Source organism: Lipophrys pholis (genome assembly GCF_963383615.2).
Source record: "Lipophrys pholis genome assembly, chromosome: 8".
NCBI classification, from domain to species: Eukaryota; Metazoa; Chordata; class Actinopteri; order Blenniiformes; family Blenniidae; genus Lipophrys; species Lipophrys pholis.
Genome location: NC_137630.1, coordinates 14,642,279 through 14,660,108, shown reverse-complemented (window position 1 = coordinate 14,660,108; position 17,830 = coordinate 14,642,279). Strand labels below are relative to the sequence as shown.

The 17,830-nt window shown below is 41.7% G+C and overlaps 1 protein-coding gene across 1 annotated transcript in view; it reads left to right on the top strand.

Annotated features, from left to right (window-relative positions):
• LOC308113705 (kazrin-like) overlaps positions 1-14,499 on the top strand; it is a 122,372-nt gene extending 107,873 nt beyond the window's left edge. The window contains 6 exon segments of the mRNA XM_080470140.1: positions 9,066-9,202; positions 9,728-9,827; positions 9,830-9,897; positions 11,321-11,510; positions 13,758-13,894; positions 14,233-14,499. Of these exon segments, the coding sequence (XP_080326266.1) occupies positions 9,066-9,202; positions 9,728-9,827; positions 9,830-9,897; positions 11,321-11,510; positions 13,758-13,894; positions 14,233-14,403 (803 nt within the window). The 3' untranslated portion in view covers positions 14,404-14,499.
• The last annotated feature ends 3,331 nt before the right edge of the window (positions 14,500-17,830 follow it).

The following is a 17,830-nucleotide window of genomic DNA, read 5'->3' as shown; positions in this document are numbered from 1 at the left end:
AAGTATTTTAACATGTTATGTATGAAAAAGTATTCAGCAATTACAACTGTATTAATACTTTCTTGGGAGGAAGCAGTTACTAGTGCATTACTGATAAAGGTAGCTGCATTACAATAACAAATCTGTTATTACCAACACAGGTTGGTGGTGCTGAAATAGCATTCCCAAGAAGAAAAGAAGCCCCCCGTTTGTAATTACACAGTTCCCAATAAGCTCTCATGAGTTGACACAACTCTTATTTGGATTTTTTACATCAAAGTTTTGTTTGATTAATTTTCAAAGTGTAGTTGGCCCTTGCTGCTGATTTTAATTAGTTATTTCCGCCCCGGCTAATTGCCGTCACTGAGAGACTCCCAGTCAATCCAGAGCTCAAATGAAATCAGAAGATAGTTATGTATCATCAAAGTGCAGTCTCCCCACTCTGTTTAGCGTCATTTCACGCTACACTGTACACAGACAGAAGCTCTGCCTTGACGACAAGGCCTCCTCCATCACCAAACTTTTATATACGCCAATACACACCAACACACACAGTCAGTCCTGACGCTTCTCATTGCTTACCTTGAGAATATTTTTAAAAAGTGGAGATTTGGGGCTCTTTTGCTTATAAACAATGCGGAAGCATTGAAGAAGATGGACTTTTAGAAACTGATTTTTAAAAATGCACATTGCCAACGTAGTACCTGTTGCCTCATTATGTTGTGATGAAGGTTCATTCATTGTCAGTCCGTCCGTCCGTCTGTTTACAGTCGTGGGGCTGTAGAGCCAATCCCTGCTTAACTGTGGGTGAAGGCAGGTTAAACTTTGAACAAGTCTCTAGTCCATCACAGGGCAAACACACACGGTTGAATTGAATGGCTTGAACTGAGAACACTTTAGGATTACCAGGACCTCTAGTGGTAGGGTACCTTAATCATCCACATATTTAGTAGAAGCTTACTGAGCTGGGGATATCGGAGAGGTAAACATTGGATTATTAACTTGAAGTGGTCCCACTAATGTGTGTGCTGCTGTTTTAAATTTCACTGTTGTAGTTTGTGCATAAACATAAAACAAAGGTCATATGTCTGTCTTCATTACCATGCTTGAGTATTACCCGCAAAAACGTTTAATGCAACATTGACCTGCCATGGTCTGCAGCAAGGACAGCCGAATAGTACCAAGGCAGATATCGTCCTCATAAAATCCACAGGTTTGTTTTTACTGAGGAAGCGATGAGGTGAGCACACCGCACTGCTCTGAGGCTTCTACTTCATTATTCAGCTGGCAGATTTAAAATCCCAAACCGTGAACAATGGACTCCCTCCAATGAGCCAATGTCTCTTTTGTTCTCTCCCCAAATAATTATGTTAAGAGCAGACTAAAATCCTGTCCTGCGTCTCTTTAGGACTGAAGTTATATGGAGTCATGTCAGCATGGAGTGCTTTCTCAAGTGAGGTAGAGACGTCTTCTGAAGACGCTGTGATAAGTGTCTTTGTGATTCCATTGTCTATCATGGCAGGTGAGCGGAACTTGTGCAAGCAGCCGTCTGAAAAACACGATCAAAACCATTCAGTGCATCACAAAGGTTGTGGATTTCGTGGATTCCTGGAGAGTGATGGTGAGATACGTGGCGTGAATCCTGTCGTGTTCACACAATAAGCAGAGTTTGCTGGATAAGGACAGCTGGTATTTAACCAGAGGAAGTGCAGTGAGTGGGAGGTGAAAATCATACCACGGTAATAGGTTCAAATTGTGCAACTGACCAGCTGGCTGAGGCGGTTTTCACTTTTCACAATGAAGGATGATGAGAAAGGCCTTTTCCTGAAACTTACATTATAATGGCCAAAATAAATGTATTCATATAGGGATTTTCTTTTTTCTTTTTGTTCTCTTTTTGTTCTTGCCAAAACTCTTTCCTTTTCAAACAGATTCTGCTGATTTCAAGGACACGTGTAAAAAGTTTGTTGTTTGCTTTTTTTCCCACCCCACAAAAGCTTGAGTTGTTTTACTTGAAGTCACTTGTGAAATTTCTTATCTCCAGTGATGTTTTACCAATGGGAGGTTTTCTCTTCATGTCGTATAACTTATTTGTTCACTGTCCAAGCATAATCAGGACGGTGCCTGGAACATCCTGTTAACCCCCCTGACTGCTCCAAAGAGGAAGCAACACACTACACTCACAGCACTAAAAGCAATACCTAACAAATGTTCCTTACTATTATGACTGCTTAGGGAAAAATACCATGTCGACCTGTTTGGTCTCTTTGTCACTACTCTATATGTCCATCTATGTATCTTCTAAAACACTTGGATTCCCGGGTACTGGACTGCTCATCAATCCGTCACAAGGTAAACAGAGACAGTGACGTACGCCCACATCCACATTTACAGGAAATTTAGGGATGCCAATTGAACTCAAACACAAGTTTTTGCACTGTGAGAGGAAAATCAACACTTGCACAGGAAGAACATGGAAACACAGAAACAGAAAGGACTCAAACTTATGGCTTTCTCACTCTGTGGTGAAACACTATATTTATATATGTGCATTGTACACAGTACGTCTGAGTTCAACTTGTTGCATTTGGCTGTTGCATCGTGCCAAATGCTTTCAAATGTATAGGTGGGTTTCAGTAAGGCACTTCCTAGAATAATATGTCAGTGCAAATGATGCATTAGTATGAGCTCTTATACACTAAGTCAGTGTGATTTGCTTTTTGAGGTTTGACTATGTGTTGCACTTTCCAAAGACAGAGAATTTATGAATATTTCATGAGTGATTTCGATTCAGTGCATTTCCTGCTGTCTGAAGTTGGACTGAGCAGAATTATTGGATTAAGTTTACTTAATTGTTGAGCGTCTACAGGATCATATTACATTCCCTTGATCCTGTTGGAATTCAGGATGTGATCTGAACTGTCCTAAAGTTGTTTTTTTTCCCCTGAGTGGAAGCTCCCATGGAGACCACAGAAACTGCTGTCAGTGACTGTACATGAAGATGAATGACTTATACCCACTTTACTCTGACTTTAAGAGAGTGAGGGGAAAAAAATAAATGTAATCGGAACAAAGCAATGTTGCACTGTGACATTTGAAACCAGAGCAGCATTTATCAGGCCCAGGCCCACACAAATCTTCAACTACATAAATCTCGCGTGAATCCTTCTCTGAGAGGAGCTTTTACGTCAAATTGCCATAAATCATCTCGGCATTACATGACAAATGGAAACAAAAACGTTAGACTTTTCCAAAAGTATCAATATTTTCCCCTTCTCCTAATCGGAATTGCTTCCTAAATACAAAAAGGGGGGGGGGGGGGGGGGGATCCTTATGGGAACAAAAGACGTTCTCCAAACCCTCACATTTCTACTGCTTTGTGCCTCTGGTCTGCTCTCTGTAATTAATTCTACTTTCATTAATTCAAAAAAGTAATCTGACTCCTATGTATGCATGCGGTTGTTGTTGCCCCGAGGAAGATGAACATTCACAGCCAAGTCCTGTTTATTCAGTCAGCGATCAAACTTTATTTATAGAGCATTTTTCATACAAGACAAGAGTGTAACACAGAGTGCTATACACAGAATAATTAAAGTAATCTCTGAAATTAAACCCCCACCACAGCAACATCATAGCGCCAAAAGCACATATAGATATGGACATGAGCATAAGTACATATAATCACAAACGCACTCAGAAGAAAATGGGTAAAAACATGATTGTAACCTTTTGTGTTTTGAGGAAAATGCTGGAGTGGTACATACTGGAGATATTTCAAAATAGAAATCAGATAATAAGGGACATTCAAAACAGGAAAAAGCAAATACACATTTATAGCTTTGTTTTGTATAAAGACTACAAACTGCTCTCTGCTGGCTGTATTTTTGACATAATGGTGCGTGAGGGAAGTATAGATCTTCCCGTGTCACCTTCAGAAAGTATATAAGGACATTCCCCGTGTTTTGATCCCCTCTTCACATCTAAAACCTTGTCTCACTCTGCGATGCAGTGCTCGTTATGCTAATTATAACCAATTGTTGGGAATCAGCTGAAGACAAATGTGTCCTCAAACAAGGGGTTGCACTTGTACAAAGGTTAAGAACCACGGCTTTAGGCTATTTTTAATACTGAAATGGATTCTCTGAGGACTTTTCTGTTCAGTAACTAATGAGATGGCTCCCTCATTATGTCCTCCAGTGGCAGAGCATCACGCAGGAGCACAGCAGACAAAGGCTGTTGGCGCACTACAGTATTAGATCCTCACATTTAACTACTTAAAACTCACGAGGGCTGTGAAAGCAGAAGAGCTTTTGTGTGGTTAGATGAAAACACTCATGTAGCTTTTAAGGATTAGGATAGTTGTTGTTGACAGTTTTTTAGATGTTTGCTAGTAGAATCTAGTACCACCTGAGTCCTAATTTCATTTTCTGCTGACACAGGTAAAAGTATCTGATAATATCTTCAGTTATTTGCAAGCGCACACCGCTTTAGACGAAGACAATTTAAGATTAAAATATGGATTTATTTGAGACCACATCTGAGATCCTTCATATTTTTCCCCTAAACCTGGAAACTATTTTAGGATTATTTTCAGGTTTGAATTCAGAAATTAAATTGTTATTCAAAGGGTAGATGGAGCAGATCATGGCAAGACTGGAGGATATCAACTGCATAATAGTCTGAAATACTCTGAGGAAACTGGATAAATATCCAAAACATAACTTCAGGCAGACCACACTGTCAGAGGATTGACATGTCAAGGATTGAGCTGAGAGCAACTTCATCAAAAACTTTAGTTAAAATAAATAAATAAATAAATAAAAATGCAATCTGGTCAAAAGAGTGTTAAAGTGGTTTCAAATAATGGATGGCAGTTTTCAATCAACTCTCAGGAGGAAAAACAAGATAGACATGATCACCAGATTAGAACGTTCTATTTCCAAGATAAACCAAGGATGAAAGATGCAGGAGGTTTTTGTAAACAGCGACCATAATACCTGTGTTATAGTTGGATATGAAGAGGCTCGCACGTAAAGGTTTTTTGGAGTTGCACACTGGGACTGAACTGACTGCAACTTGACTGAGAAGTTTTCATAAAAAATGTTATTTACTCTTGAGTTTTACATTCAAGGAGAAAACTGCAACAGGAGAATAGCTGAAACTCGGCTCAAAGCTTTAGACATTTCAAAAAAACCAAAACAAATCCTGGCTTTCATAGAGTTTCCTCACCAGTCGTATGACCTCAGAGCCCTCTGAGCGTTCATTAGGCCACTAAAGAACGCTGAGAATCAAAAGACATCAAAAGAGTCTCTTTGAAACATTGTCAAGCCATGTGGAGATAAATTAAAATACATAACACAAAAATAAAAGCTCAAGCATGCTAGGTGATCACCTGAAATCCTGATTACCGGTAATACAATGAGGTGAAAAATGAAGAGGGCTGAATATATGTGTACGTGATATAAATGAATTGAAAGTCATGGATGTGTTAAGAACAGACCTGTAGAGTATAGTGTATGGCTACCCATGATTGCCTGGATGAGGTTGATGACAAATTATGAGACAGATAATTCTTTGTGTACATAACGCATGTAAAGGCACCACAGGGGCGTAATGGTGGGCGGTGTTGCCTCATCAGTCAGTATTCATTGATAGAGTCCATTCCTACAGTGAAATGCATCACAAGGTGCTTTACTTACAGACATACGATCCCACATACTAACCCCTCACTACCTCAGAGTGAAAAAGTGCCCAGTTTGAGTTCATGTTCGCCTTGGGATCCTTTGGGTATTTATTTGCTTATAAACTGTGTGCTTGTTGCCAAGAATTACAGCTTAAGAAACAAAAAGAGGATGAGGAATGGGAAAAGTCGCTTCTACCAACCATTTTATGTATGTACGGCCTTTTTGTTCAGAAATATACTGATATTGAGCAGAACTGACTCTAACTTACTGCTCTGGTGTCAACAGCCTAGTTTTTAACCCCTGGGGGAGAAATAATGGCCGTTATGACCACGTTTCTATTGAGTTCACCACAAATGCCCAATAGAAGCATTGTCACTTTAAGATCTCCCAGAATACACAATTTGAAATAGAACCTTTATTTCTCCCTAAATGTCCACTTCCTCTCCATGTCGTCTTTGTCCTCCTGCTCCACACACTATACCTTCGTCTCTGTGAGGTTCCCAGGTGGGCCCTCACTTGTTTCATCTGGTAATAATTCTTGGCTCGGCCCAATCCACAGAGTGTGTTCGTCATTAATATGGCTGTCAAGCGGAAGGAAACGTGCTTGCACCTCCTCATCGCTCCTCCATTCTTCAGTGTTACGTTAACAGCGCCGAGCCCCAGGGCCCTCTTTGTCCAGGAAAAGTGCTCATACATAGGTTATAAACGCTAAGTAACAGTGCTAACATGATTTGCGGCGGTGAATGGGGCTCATTCACTGAGACACAGTGAGCGCTTTCTTGCATCCAACACCGGCAGGGCTGCGGTTGCCAAACGGTCACAGGTGCAGGATGTGAGGCAGGAGCTGTAGTGTTTTTGGCTCATCTCAAAGACGGCTTTGATTCCACTTCCTGAGGCAGGTGCTGGGAGGTTTCCTGTTTCTGTTGGTCAGTGAGGGATGTTTTTGAGGGATGTTTTTTTTTTTTTCTTTTTCCCCATCTTCATTTCTTGCCAGCCACCGTGGTCTGCATATCCATTTGGCAGGGGGATTCCACCTGTAAGAACGAGTGAAAGGCAGAGATATGAAAGGGTGACAGAAAAAAAACAGAAAAAAACAGAGAAGAGGGCGAATCTGTCCTTGTGAAAGTGCGCTTCCATTTCGCCTGCCTGAGCGTGCTCCCCAGATGCAACTTGTGAATGTCACGCAATTAAGCAGGCTGTGATATAAGTTAATTAATGACACACAGCTGGCTGAGGGAAGTGGTGGTGGTGGTGGTGGTGAAGGGAGTGAACATGTGATAACTGCATGATGTGAGTAGTGATCCAACAATAAGAGAAGCTCTGCAGCGAGGTAATGCATGTAGAAATGAAAGATGCAAAGGTGGACAGATAGACTGAATACATAAAATGAAAATAAATTATGCATCATGAGTTGTAGCTGGGGGGGGGGGGGAATGTCTGGAAAACAACCTTGGGTGAAGAGGTAGAGAAGATCAAGAGAAAAGTGGGATGCAGAGAGAGAGAGAGAGCAGAAGATGTTGTCTTTGAGAAGAATTAGAGCTTCTCTGAATAACCACTGTGAACTATATTCTTTATCATGATGCGTGGGAGAGGTGCCAGCGGATTAGAGAGAGTGTGGGAGAGAGAGAGAGAGAGAGAGAGGAGAGAGAGAGAGAGAGAGAGAGAGAGAGAGAGAGAGAGAGAGAGAGAGAGAGAGAGAGAGAGAGAGAGAGAGAGAGAGAGAGAGAGAGAGAGAGAGAGAGAGAGAGAGGAGAGAGAGAGAGAGAGAGAGAGAGAGAGAGCACGAGAACGAGAACGAGAACGAGTCTGCTTCTAACGAAGCCTGCAGCAGAGCGAAGACTGACAGAAGGGTTCATGTGTGATTCACCTCTCTATCAACATGCAGTCACGCCATATTAGGCCAGCAGACACAGCAGGTGTATGTAATGTCTTTCCTTACACGCTTCATATCTTAAGAAGCTTAATAACCCAGTTTTTTTTTTATGCATAATGAGGCTGCTGCAGTTTGAGCGGCACACTTTGATTTAAAGAAAAGCTCAACCCTGTGTGTATTTTGTGCAAGGAAAACTCCGCTTATTACATTCAACCAACCAATATTTACTACGGTTGTGAAGAAACCGAAGAAAAAAAGAGAGGTTCCCCTGACATGTGAAGAACATATAAAATGAAGTGTATGAAAAAAATCCAGAAAAAAAAAAATCTAATATGTGAGATGGAATAAGTATAACAAGTATAACATTCTTTATGTATGACTTAGTATAAGCATATGAATTCACCTTCTCTATTAAAGGAACAGTTTGCAACATGCAAACACACACATACCTATTGTTATTTTCTCACTGTGTTTGCCAGCGTTAACCATCAGTAATGACAAATTATGATTCAACTGCTATAATATGTAGTGTTCATCATCTACTGCTTTATCTAATTCAAGACTGCAGGGGGCTGGAACGTGTCCCTGCTGAATATGAGTACGATAGTCTTTGTATTCGACCTTTATGGATATAACTTTATCACTCCTACATTCATTACCTTCCAGAGCTTCAGTATGATTAACTGGTATCATCGGACGCTTTCATCCTTTCACTGTAACTGAAGAATAAAATGTAAAATAAAGACTGCAGGTAAATAAAAAACATACTGAGATGGTTACTATAGTGTAAAACACACTATTAGTTGCCTGTTCAGAGGTCTATACGCATGTATATAAAAAAGAAAAACACTTCTGAAGCAGTTTTATAATGTTATTATTAAACTGTATCACCTGTAGTTGTCTTCATTTTTTAGAATAACGTCATCATACATCTTGTTATTAAATGTCTGTTCAACTCATGAATAATAATTGTACTCATTTTTAGTCACATTTTCCTCATTCAAAATAAATTCCACTTAACTTTTTGTGGTTAACAAATAGTTCTGAATAGAAAATATTTATTCTGAATACATTCAAACATTAAAAAAAAAAAACACACTAAAATAAAGATGCATTATCAGGTTGAAAAACACTGGATCAAACCAATACTCACACATTATGCAAATGCATACTATTTTATAATAAATATGTGTGTTACAATCAATTCAACAGTCTTCATTTAACATTTTAACATCAATTAGAAGTAAAACTATGCTTATGCTGATGTTGCTTTTTTTTTTTCTGAATATTTGCGATACTATACATCATCCACTATGCTTCGATCACATGAAACTCCATTCGCACACTAAATGAAACGTCCATATGTGTGTCCTCTCAATTTCACACATGGCTGAGTCAATCTTGTTTAGTTTTTTTTTTCCACAGGGATGTCGTAACACATATTGATGTGTCTCTGACACTAACTCATCGATAACTAACTTCTACTCTTTTTTGCCCCCCCCCCCCCCCCTCTCTCTTTTCCTCTGCAGCCATGAAGTCGGACCGTAAGCGGCTGAAGGCAGAGAAAGCAGACCTGGTGAACCAGATGCAGCAGCTTTATGCCACTCTGGAGAGCCGAGAGGAGCAGCTCCGTGACTTCATACGCAACTATGAGCAGCACAGAAAGGTACGACACCCATGCTCCTTCTCCTTTCGCTGCAGGCACACAAGTGGCCACTGTCTTTTTCAGTTTTATGCACGGCCACACAGTAGTGGAGTGGTTCGCATTCTCACCTCACACAGGGAAAAAAAAAATCACACGTTCAATCATCCACTGCGTGGGAGAGTTTTCGAAGTGGAGTTTGCAAATTCTCCTGATCAAATAAAGTTCCCAGCAACCCTCAATTGGATAGTGACGTGGAAGATGTTGATGCTACTGTACATGACAAAAAAATAATCTGTTACAAAGCATTATGTATGTTAAAGCCACTGTTGATCCAGCACATGTGGAACAATTATTCTTTCATTTGGTCTGGCTATTACATAAAGATGATCACAGGAATGTTTTGGGAATATTTTGGAGTACCAGACACTACTCTTGATTTGGCCTTTTGTAAATTCCATAATGGGCCTCTTCATTACATGTTGGACTCATTCTGTGTAGTTGTGCCGGGTGTGTGACCCAACCCATCAGGATGTATGTGTCCACCAGGAGAGCGAGGACGCAGTGAAGGCACTGGCCAAGGAGAAAGACCTCCTGGAGAGAGAGAAGTGGGACTTGCGGCGGCAAACCAAGGAAGCCACTGAGCACACGGGATGCTGCGCTCCCAGCTTGACCTCAAGGAGAACCGGATCAAGGAGCTGGAGGCTGAACTGGCCATGGTGAGACAGAAAGGTGGATTGGGAGAGCTGCGTGGCGAATTTGACAGACAGGGAGGTGAAGCGGCAGCCCCCTGTTAGGTTTTATATTGCCCATGTTTAATGTGACTTCATGAGAATCATATTGAAATCTGTTACGGCTGTTTCTGTATAAAAAGTGTGTTAATGGGTTAAAGAAAGCAGTAGAAAAATCACGTATTTTTGGGTGCATAATCAAAACATGAAAACCATTGATTGTACAGTATAGCTATCCAACATGTCTCCAACCCCCCCAGATGAGTAACTGTGTCAATCAGAGAATGGAGTACCGGGTGTTTGAGCGCCTTGTGGACAGGGACTACTCTCCTAGGTTCATAGCGGTAAGATGGGCCCCCAGTTTTAAAATCTGACCTCTCTTGCCCCTCCCAGGAAATCTGCCCCTACCTGTGACCTGATTGTGGTTTTTGAAAAGCCCCGCCTCCCACCTCCTTCAGATGCACGTTTTTCATGACTAACCCTCAGCCCACCCCGACTGATCCCAGTGATCCTAACATCAGTGATCCCACAGATTCCTGCCGTGATTGATCTGAATGTGTTTGAGGTCTAATTGAACGCTGCTACGCTTGGGCGGGAAAATACATCAGCACTCTGACATCTAATGATGACTTTGGAGATTTGCGATTCCTATTCTGTTTTGCATGTCACACCCTAAAATTGATAAACCTTTGACTGCTGGTAGGTAGAAATGATTGCAGAGGGGCTGATTGTGCTGGTGATTTGCAGCCTGCTGCCGCTTGGCATGATGATAAGATTCCTACAACAATAGTAACATTTCAAGCATTTGAGAGACGCCAACATGTCAAAGTTAATCAGACACCAGAGACACAAGGGAGGGAAAAAAATACTGACGCACAGTGAACACACGCTGACACATCATCCAAAGCTCCAGCAGCTCGTGAACGTATTCCTGTAAGTTACTGAAAAGCTTAATTGTTTTCATTGGCTCCGTTTTTTTTTTTTTTATATGCCACCAAATAACTCCTCAGGATATTCTGTCCATGTTTTTTTTTTTTTGTTTTGTTTTGTTTTTTCTTTTCTTATTTTTCGTTGGCACTCTCAGGAGTGGAGGCGAGATATTTTACACAACAAACGAGACAACAGGAAAACACAGCTGCATTTTTCATGAGACCAGAGCCACATGAGGAGCCCAGGGGAGGATGCTCACGTATCTGCATGCACAGAGACGAGTGGGGGAAAATCTAGATCTGTAACTCGACATATATGCACCGACACACACACACAAATGGAAAAACAAGAATAAAAAGATTGTGAGAAAAAAAAAAACTCAGTCAGTAAAATACTCAGGAGAAGAGTGAAGTGAAACAAATCTTTTTGCTTGTGGCGTTTCTCTGATTGATCACATGTGATATCTCTCTACCTCCCTAAGGCCAAGCAGTCTCTAGCCACCCTGACCAAGGACGTCCCCAAGCGGCACTCGCTGGCCATGCCCACGGAGGCCGTTGTCAACGGCAACAACCAGGAGTGGGTGATGCAGGCTGATCTTCCTCTGACGGCTGCCATCAGACAGAGTCAGCAGACCCTCTACGTCCACACTGGACACCCCACCGACAGACAAGGTAGGCCGAGTGGCGACCTCCGTCCTGCACACGAGCTGAAACTGACATCTTTTTTTTTTTTAAACCATCATTGACCTTTGCATGCTCATGTGAACGGGCTTCACGCGCATTCACTCGTGCCATCTGCTCAGTATGAACAGTGTTCACCGACAATGGTCCAGTTGTGATGTGTCTTGTGCTTTTTGTTGCAGTTTTTTTTTATTGGCTTTACAGCTTATTTTCACCTTTGCACAACACAAGCATCTCCTACATGTTTGACAATGGAGGCAGCAAAGGATGTTTTGGATTTTTCAAAGTTGAATGGCCTTCAATAGTGGTAATTTAAAGTTGGTATTTCCAACTATTTTTCCACGTGACTTTGTGACACTTTTTACTTTCCTAAATAAATGCACTTCTGAGCCATTTTACTGAAAAAACACCTCGAGAGAAAGAGGATCCACTCGTGAATACGTCTCGGGTGGAAATCCATCACAAAAGCACATTTGGAAATTGGAACGACTGGGCTTTTTATGTTTCAGTAATTTTAAATATTTCTACATCTCTTGCACTTGGAAGGCAGCAAAGCTCAAGTACAACCATCATCCAGCTGTGAAAAATCCCTGCTTTGAGTGGCCTGCGTTGTCGGTATGCGTAATAATTAAGCAACATATTAAAGCCAAACATGTTGATATGCAGGGACCTATTCGTGCTTTTCTAACAGAGGCAGATAAAGATGATCTCCCTGTCACTGATTAAACCTACTTCAACATCATACCAGACAAAATACCTCAAATATTGTTAATACATTGCAGAACTGAATTAAGGCAGAACCGCCAACTCTCAAGAGGGAAACTCATACACGCAACTCCACACACATTTTAAGAATTGTTTGACTGTCAAACATTGGTTTCCAATGTGCTAAATGAGATTTTTAATTCAAAAGGCACAACAGATTTTGAGACTGACGCATCTCAGAAAGTTAGAACATAATTGAAACATAAATAGCTTTTCCAGATATTTTTACACTCATAATACATTGTACATATTCAGTTTTTTGTTTAGTTTTTTTTACTGTAAAAGCCTTAACAGTGAATTATAGCCTCCAGAAGTTTAAATAAATAAAAGTAGTGATAAGAGACATGTAGGTTAAAAGTATAAAGATGTTTTTTAAAAGGTTTGAAATATATCAGTTTATGTGTAATATGTCACGGTTAGAAATAAATTATGGAGGAATGAACATGTCCTGCACCTGTTACACCTGTGGTTTAGTAATGAAGCTGTTCTTCATTATATAATCCATCCATCTTCTACGCAGTTTAATCCTGTGTAGAGTCACAGGGCGCTGGAGCCAATCCCAGCTTGCTATGGGCGAGGGTAGGATACACCCGGGACAGGTCGCCAGTCCATAGCAGGACAAATACAGAGACAGACAATTACACACACACACACACACACACACACACACACACACACACACACACACACACACACACACACACACACACACACACACACACACACACACATTCACATTCACATGAAGCACCGAGCAATTTAGAGTCACCAATTTCATTACATAATATACAATCTATTTATTTTACTGTTGGAGGAATGGGTGTCATCGGTCTTGCACACAGATATATAAAGCTTTATTCAAGCTACCATACTAAGATACCTCGCAATTGCTGAAAGGAAAGGTTTAGCGAGGAATTTGAAAACAATAGATCGAATTACACAAAATTCAACTACATGCACTCCCTTCTCGCCTCAAGCAGAAAGCTTTGTATAAATTAGCCTTGCAGCCACCTGGGTAAGAGTCCATCCTCTCCGAGGTTGTTCTAAAGGGCAGCTTTAAAGGTCCGTGCAGGTTGCGGACTAATTGGGGACATCTGGAGAAAGAAGCGGACACAGACAAAAAAACTGAGAATCCGTGTGAACAGTCACGATCCCCAAATTGCTATGCAATTGGATGCACTGTATGTATCAGTCCTACTGGTACACACACACACACACACTCGTACACACTCTGTCTTTCTCTCGCTCTCGCTCTCTCTCTCTCAAAACTCTGTGAAGCTGTTTTCTCAGTTGCTTAGCAACTGCAGCTGATTGCAAATAATTCCAGGCTTTTTGTTACAGACTTCAGAATCCATGTATATGTTGCCCCACAGCTGCGGGGACTCTGGCTTTCACCCGGTCACTGCTTTTGGACCCCAAAACACCCCGAGAAAGAAACAAGCCTGTTCTCTTCTCCCTCTCATCCCATTTTAGTGGCTGCCGTGCGGGTGAGCCCATGCCACTCGCGTCAGCCCTCCATCATCTCCGACGCCTCTGCGGTGGAGGGAGACCGGTCATCCACACCCAGTGACATCAACTCACCGCGCCATCGGACTCACTCTCTGTGCAATGTAAGAGCTGCCCACCGCCACCGCACCCCGTAATCGCCTCCTCTGGAGTAGCTTTCCGCTGCCCTGCTGCCTGGCCGCCGTCGCTCCCTTCCATCATCGTTCTGGCTGAACTCATGTTTGCCCCCACGCAGTCCTTTGTGTACCCGCTCTGCAGTGGGAAGTAGAATTCTGGCGAAACCCAACTGTGGACGTTGAATCGGTGCATGCCCGGCAGCACGTCGAATGTCGCTCGTCTTTCATGTTGAGATCTTTATCTTTTCTTCTCTTGATTGCCCACCCTGCAACTCCTCACTGACTCCTCTGCTCTGGCGTCTCTCTTTTCCCCTTTCTTCTCGCAGTCCCTAGAAGATCTGGAGGAGGCGAAGCGTAAGAAAAAGAAAGAAAAGATGGGCTTGGGCTCTTTGTCGCGCGTGTTCGCCCGAGGAAAGCAACGCAAGTCCCTCGACCCCGGTTTGTTTGATGGTACTTCAACACCTGATTATTATATAGAGGAGGATGCAGACTGGTAAAGCACACACGTCCCAGTGCTCCTGAAGAGCCTTTGTGGCAATTATCAGAAGACAACATTGTGTTGAAGCCTGTGTGTGAGAGGATCAGTGTCCGTGTGTACAGTTCTAATGATTTGTGCGCCTGTGTAGTATCACATGCAAGCATGTGTTTGTGTGTGTGTGTGTGTGTGTGTGTGTGTGTGTGTGTGTGTGTGTGTGTGTGTGTGTGTGTGCGCGTGTGTATGTGTGTGTCATCCATGGTTGGAGGCCATGTCAGAAGCCAGAGGCGCGTCTTGCTTCGCTGAAGTGTAAACCTTAACAAGCAAATTGCACCTGTATGTAATGTACAGTCTTGTAAATAGTGCGGAGAGAACAGCACAGCGACGACGTGGACGTGTCCTGCTGTATGCGCCCTCCAAAACACCTGTGTTATTGGATCTTTTAATTGTTCTTTGCATTTTGACATTTTTTTTGTTTTGAACTCAACTGGAAACTTGAAGGACTGCTGTACTTGTAAATAACAACAGTTGATGTGCACTTTGTGCGTGTAAATGTCTCCCTGTCCCCGAATGCCTTCTGTTATTTTGGACATGTACCCCAACCCTCCCTCCTCCCACTACCTTTTCACCTAAACTTCTCCCTGTTTATTGTCCTGCTTGGTCCACCCCTTTTCCTCCTCCTCCTCCTCCTCCTCCCTCCCTCCTCCTCCTCCTCCACACTAACATGATGAGAACAGTTTCCTGTAGGCAACATGCAGACTCCTCGAATCCACCAGCAATTCAGTTGTCGGCTAATGCACCCCGATAAAAAAACAACAATAATAATAAATTAAAAAGAACTGTGCAGAGGCACTCCTTGATGTTCCCTCAAAGAGACTTCAAAAGAAGCTGTTTAGCGGAGAATGAACTTTCTACTCAGAACAGTTTGTTCCACCGCATTATGAAGCCAAACAGGAAATGTGAGAGGCTTGTTTTTTTTTCTATCTGAACAGATAGAAGGTACATGTGTGACATGCATGCACGTAGTCCCAGTCTCCAAATGCATGCTGAACAAAACAGAGGAGAAATGTGTTTCCCTGGGAATGTTGTCGAGAGGGTGCTAAAGTGTCTGTTTTTTTGTTTTTCTTTAAGAAAAAAAAGAGAGGTCAGTTACTGAGTCAATGTTTATTCGTGATTACCTCCAATTTCCTATTAAGTTGCTAGATCTGTAAACTTGACCCTCTATTACTCAAGGAGTGCTTTGAATAATGTTGAAGAGCCTGCTATTCCAAATTAAACAGAGTTTAGTTTTAATCTGCACCTACAAGCTTCCAAATGCAGTATTACATCTGAATTATTACAGGTCAGCACAGTCAGCAGTCTCAAAGCAAACCCATTCGGATTCTTCATATAATACCTATTCTACTTATTCATAACGCTTTGAGTAGTTCTCTTCCTGTTAGATCTTACAGTTTCTTGACGCCGTCTCTTTGTTGATGCACCAAAATGCTGCAAGGAGTACGATTATCCAGACGGGGGGAGGAACGTTTACCTCCAATAACCAATCAATCAATCAATCAATCAATCAACTTTATTTATACAGCACTTTTTATAGAATAAATGTAATTGATACAAAGTGCTAAACATGATTAAAAACAATGCAAAGATAAATACATGTTAAGAAACAAGTGTACACACACGCACATGCAGGCGCGCCACACTGGGAGTGGCACAGCCTGTAACCACAGGGGGTACTGCCCCACAGATACCCCCAGCCCGGGCGGTGACCAACCAGGTTCCCCGGGCAGGGAAACCCAAGGGCCCGCCCCACCAGCTGGGTAGCAGGCCACCACCAGTGGAGCGACCCCTGAGAGGAACCACTGGAGATCAAAGATTCCGTTAAGAACCTAATCAAAGTAAATAAATAAATAGATAACAATACATATATCTGTATGCGGATATATATATATATATATATATATATATATATATACACGCATACACATATTTAAAAATCTGTTAAAAGCCCAATTAAAAAGGTGTTTTTAATCTTTCTTTCTTTTTTTTTTAAAGGGCTACGATCTTAAATACATCAATTATTCTCACCCCAGACTTTATCCTGATTGTCAGTGTAACTTCCTGACCCCTGCAATTGAAGTCATTTTCACATATCACAAGAACTTGAATGGAGAGACGTGAAACGGACCGGTTAAACATTAGCAGATGCTGAATGTGAAGGTGGAAAATCACAATTTAAAGTGTGCTAATCAAGCAAATCCGCACCTTTTCTTCTGACCCGCTGACCTCGCCAAAAATTCACACGCAGAGTTCAAGCCATGACTGGGAAAAAAGCAATTAACTCAGTGCTAAAGGTTAATAACATTTTCTCAAACAAAAAGATTATCTACAGACGTTGGGATTATTTACATCCTTTCAATTGGATTGAGTCGGAGTCTGCAGTGCCCCCCCACCCCCCCACACCAGGAAATCTTTTCTCTCCCTGACATTAAACTAACACACTGGGTAGTTGAGCTGTACTTTAAATACGGTGCTTGGTGAAGGGGTGTCCATGTAGGCAGTGGGAAGATTATTATTTAACCCTTATCTGAGCCATAATTCTGGCTCGCATATCGGAGAGGAAAATCACTAGGGTAATTCACAACGTATTAAAGTGTATGTATAGGAACAACAGTTCACCCAGATAATTTCATTAAACAGTCAATGGAGAGTGAGGAAATTTGCTTTTATTTTTTTCATGTAACCAACTCTTTACGATCCCCTGCTGACGGGGAAGCAACATATCAAGTGACAAACATTGTGCTCTTTTGTGTTTTGAGCCACGGTCTCTGGTATTTTATTTTCCACAAAAACTTTACTTTTTTGTAAATGAGATAACATTACAGAAATGAAATTATTATTAATATTATTAAAAGAGTTTTATTTAAAGTCAGAAGTGTAGGCCTCAGCGGAGGACTTCTGTTCAGAAGTCGGGGGGATGCTTAGAAATGGGTAGTAGCAAACTTTCAAAGGCATGGCAACAAAGTTACGCTCCACAGAACTAAACGAGAAGAATAAGATTATTTTAAAATAAAATAAATGACGCTGAATTTAAATGTGGCTGTCCTCTCTTTCCCTGTGTCAATGTTGGTGTGTTTGTGAGTGATCATTTGTTGTGTAATGCCTCTAATCCTGATTGGGCCCTTTATGCCGGGGGTGGAGGGGCTTCCATTTTTTAACATATGCGTGAGCTTCCTGCAGCCCTGCAAGTCCATCGGTGAGAGGACTGCATCTTCCAAATGGCCTCCTGTCCCCTCGATCCCTCTTTTACTCAAATCAAAAAGCATTTCATCCATGGAATTACATTGGAATCAGTGATTGGAATAAATAAAAACAGGGCAGAAGGGAGATGAAGCCATGTCAGATTGTTGGAACGGAGCTCATAAGTCTCAGCACATTTTGTCAATAATGTT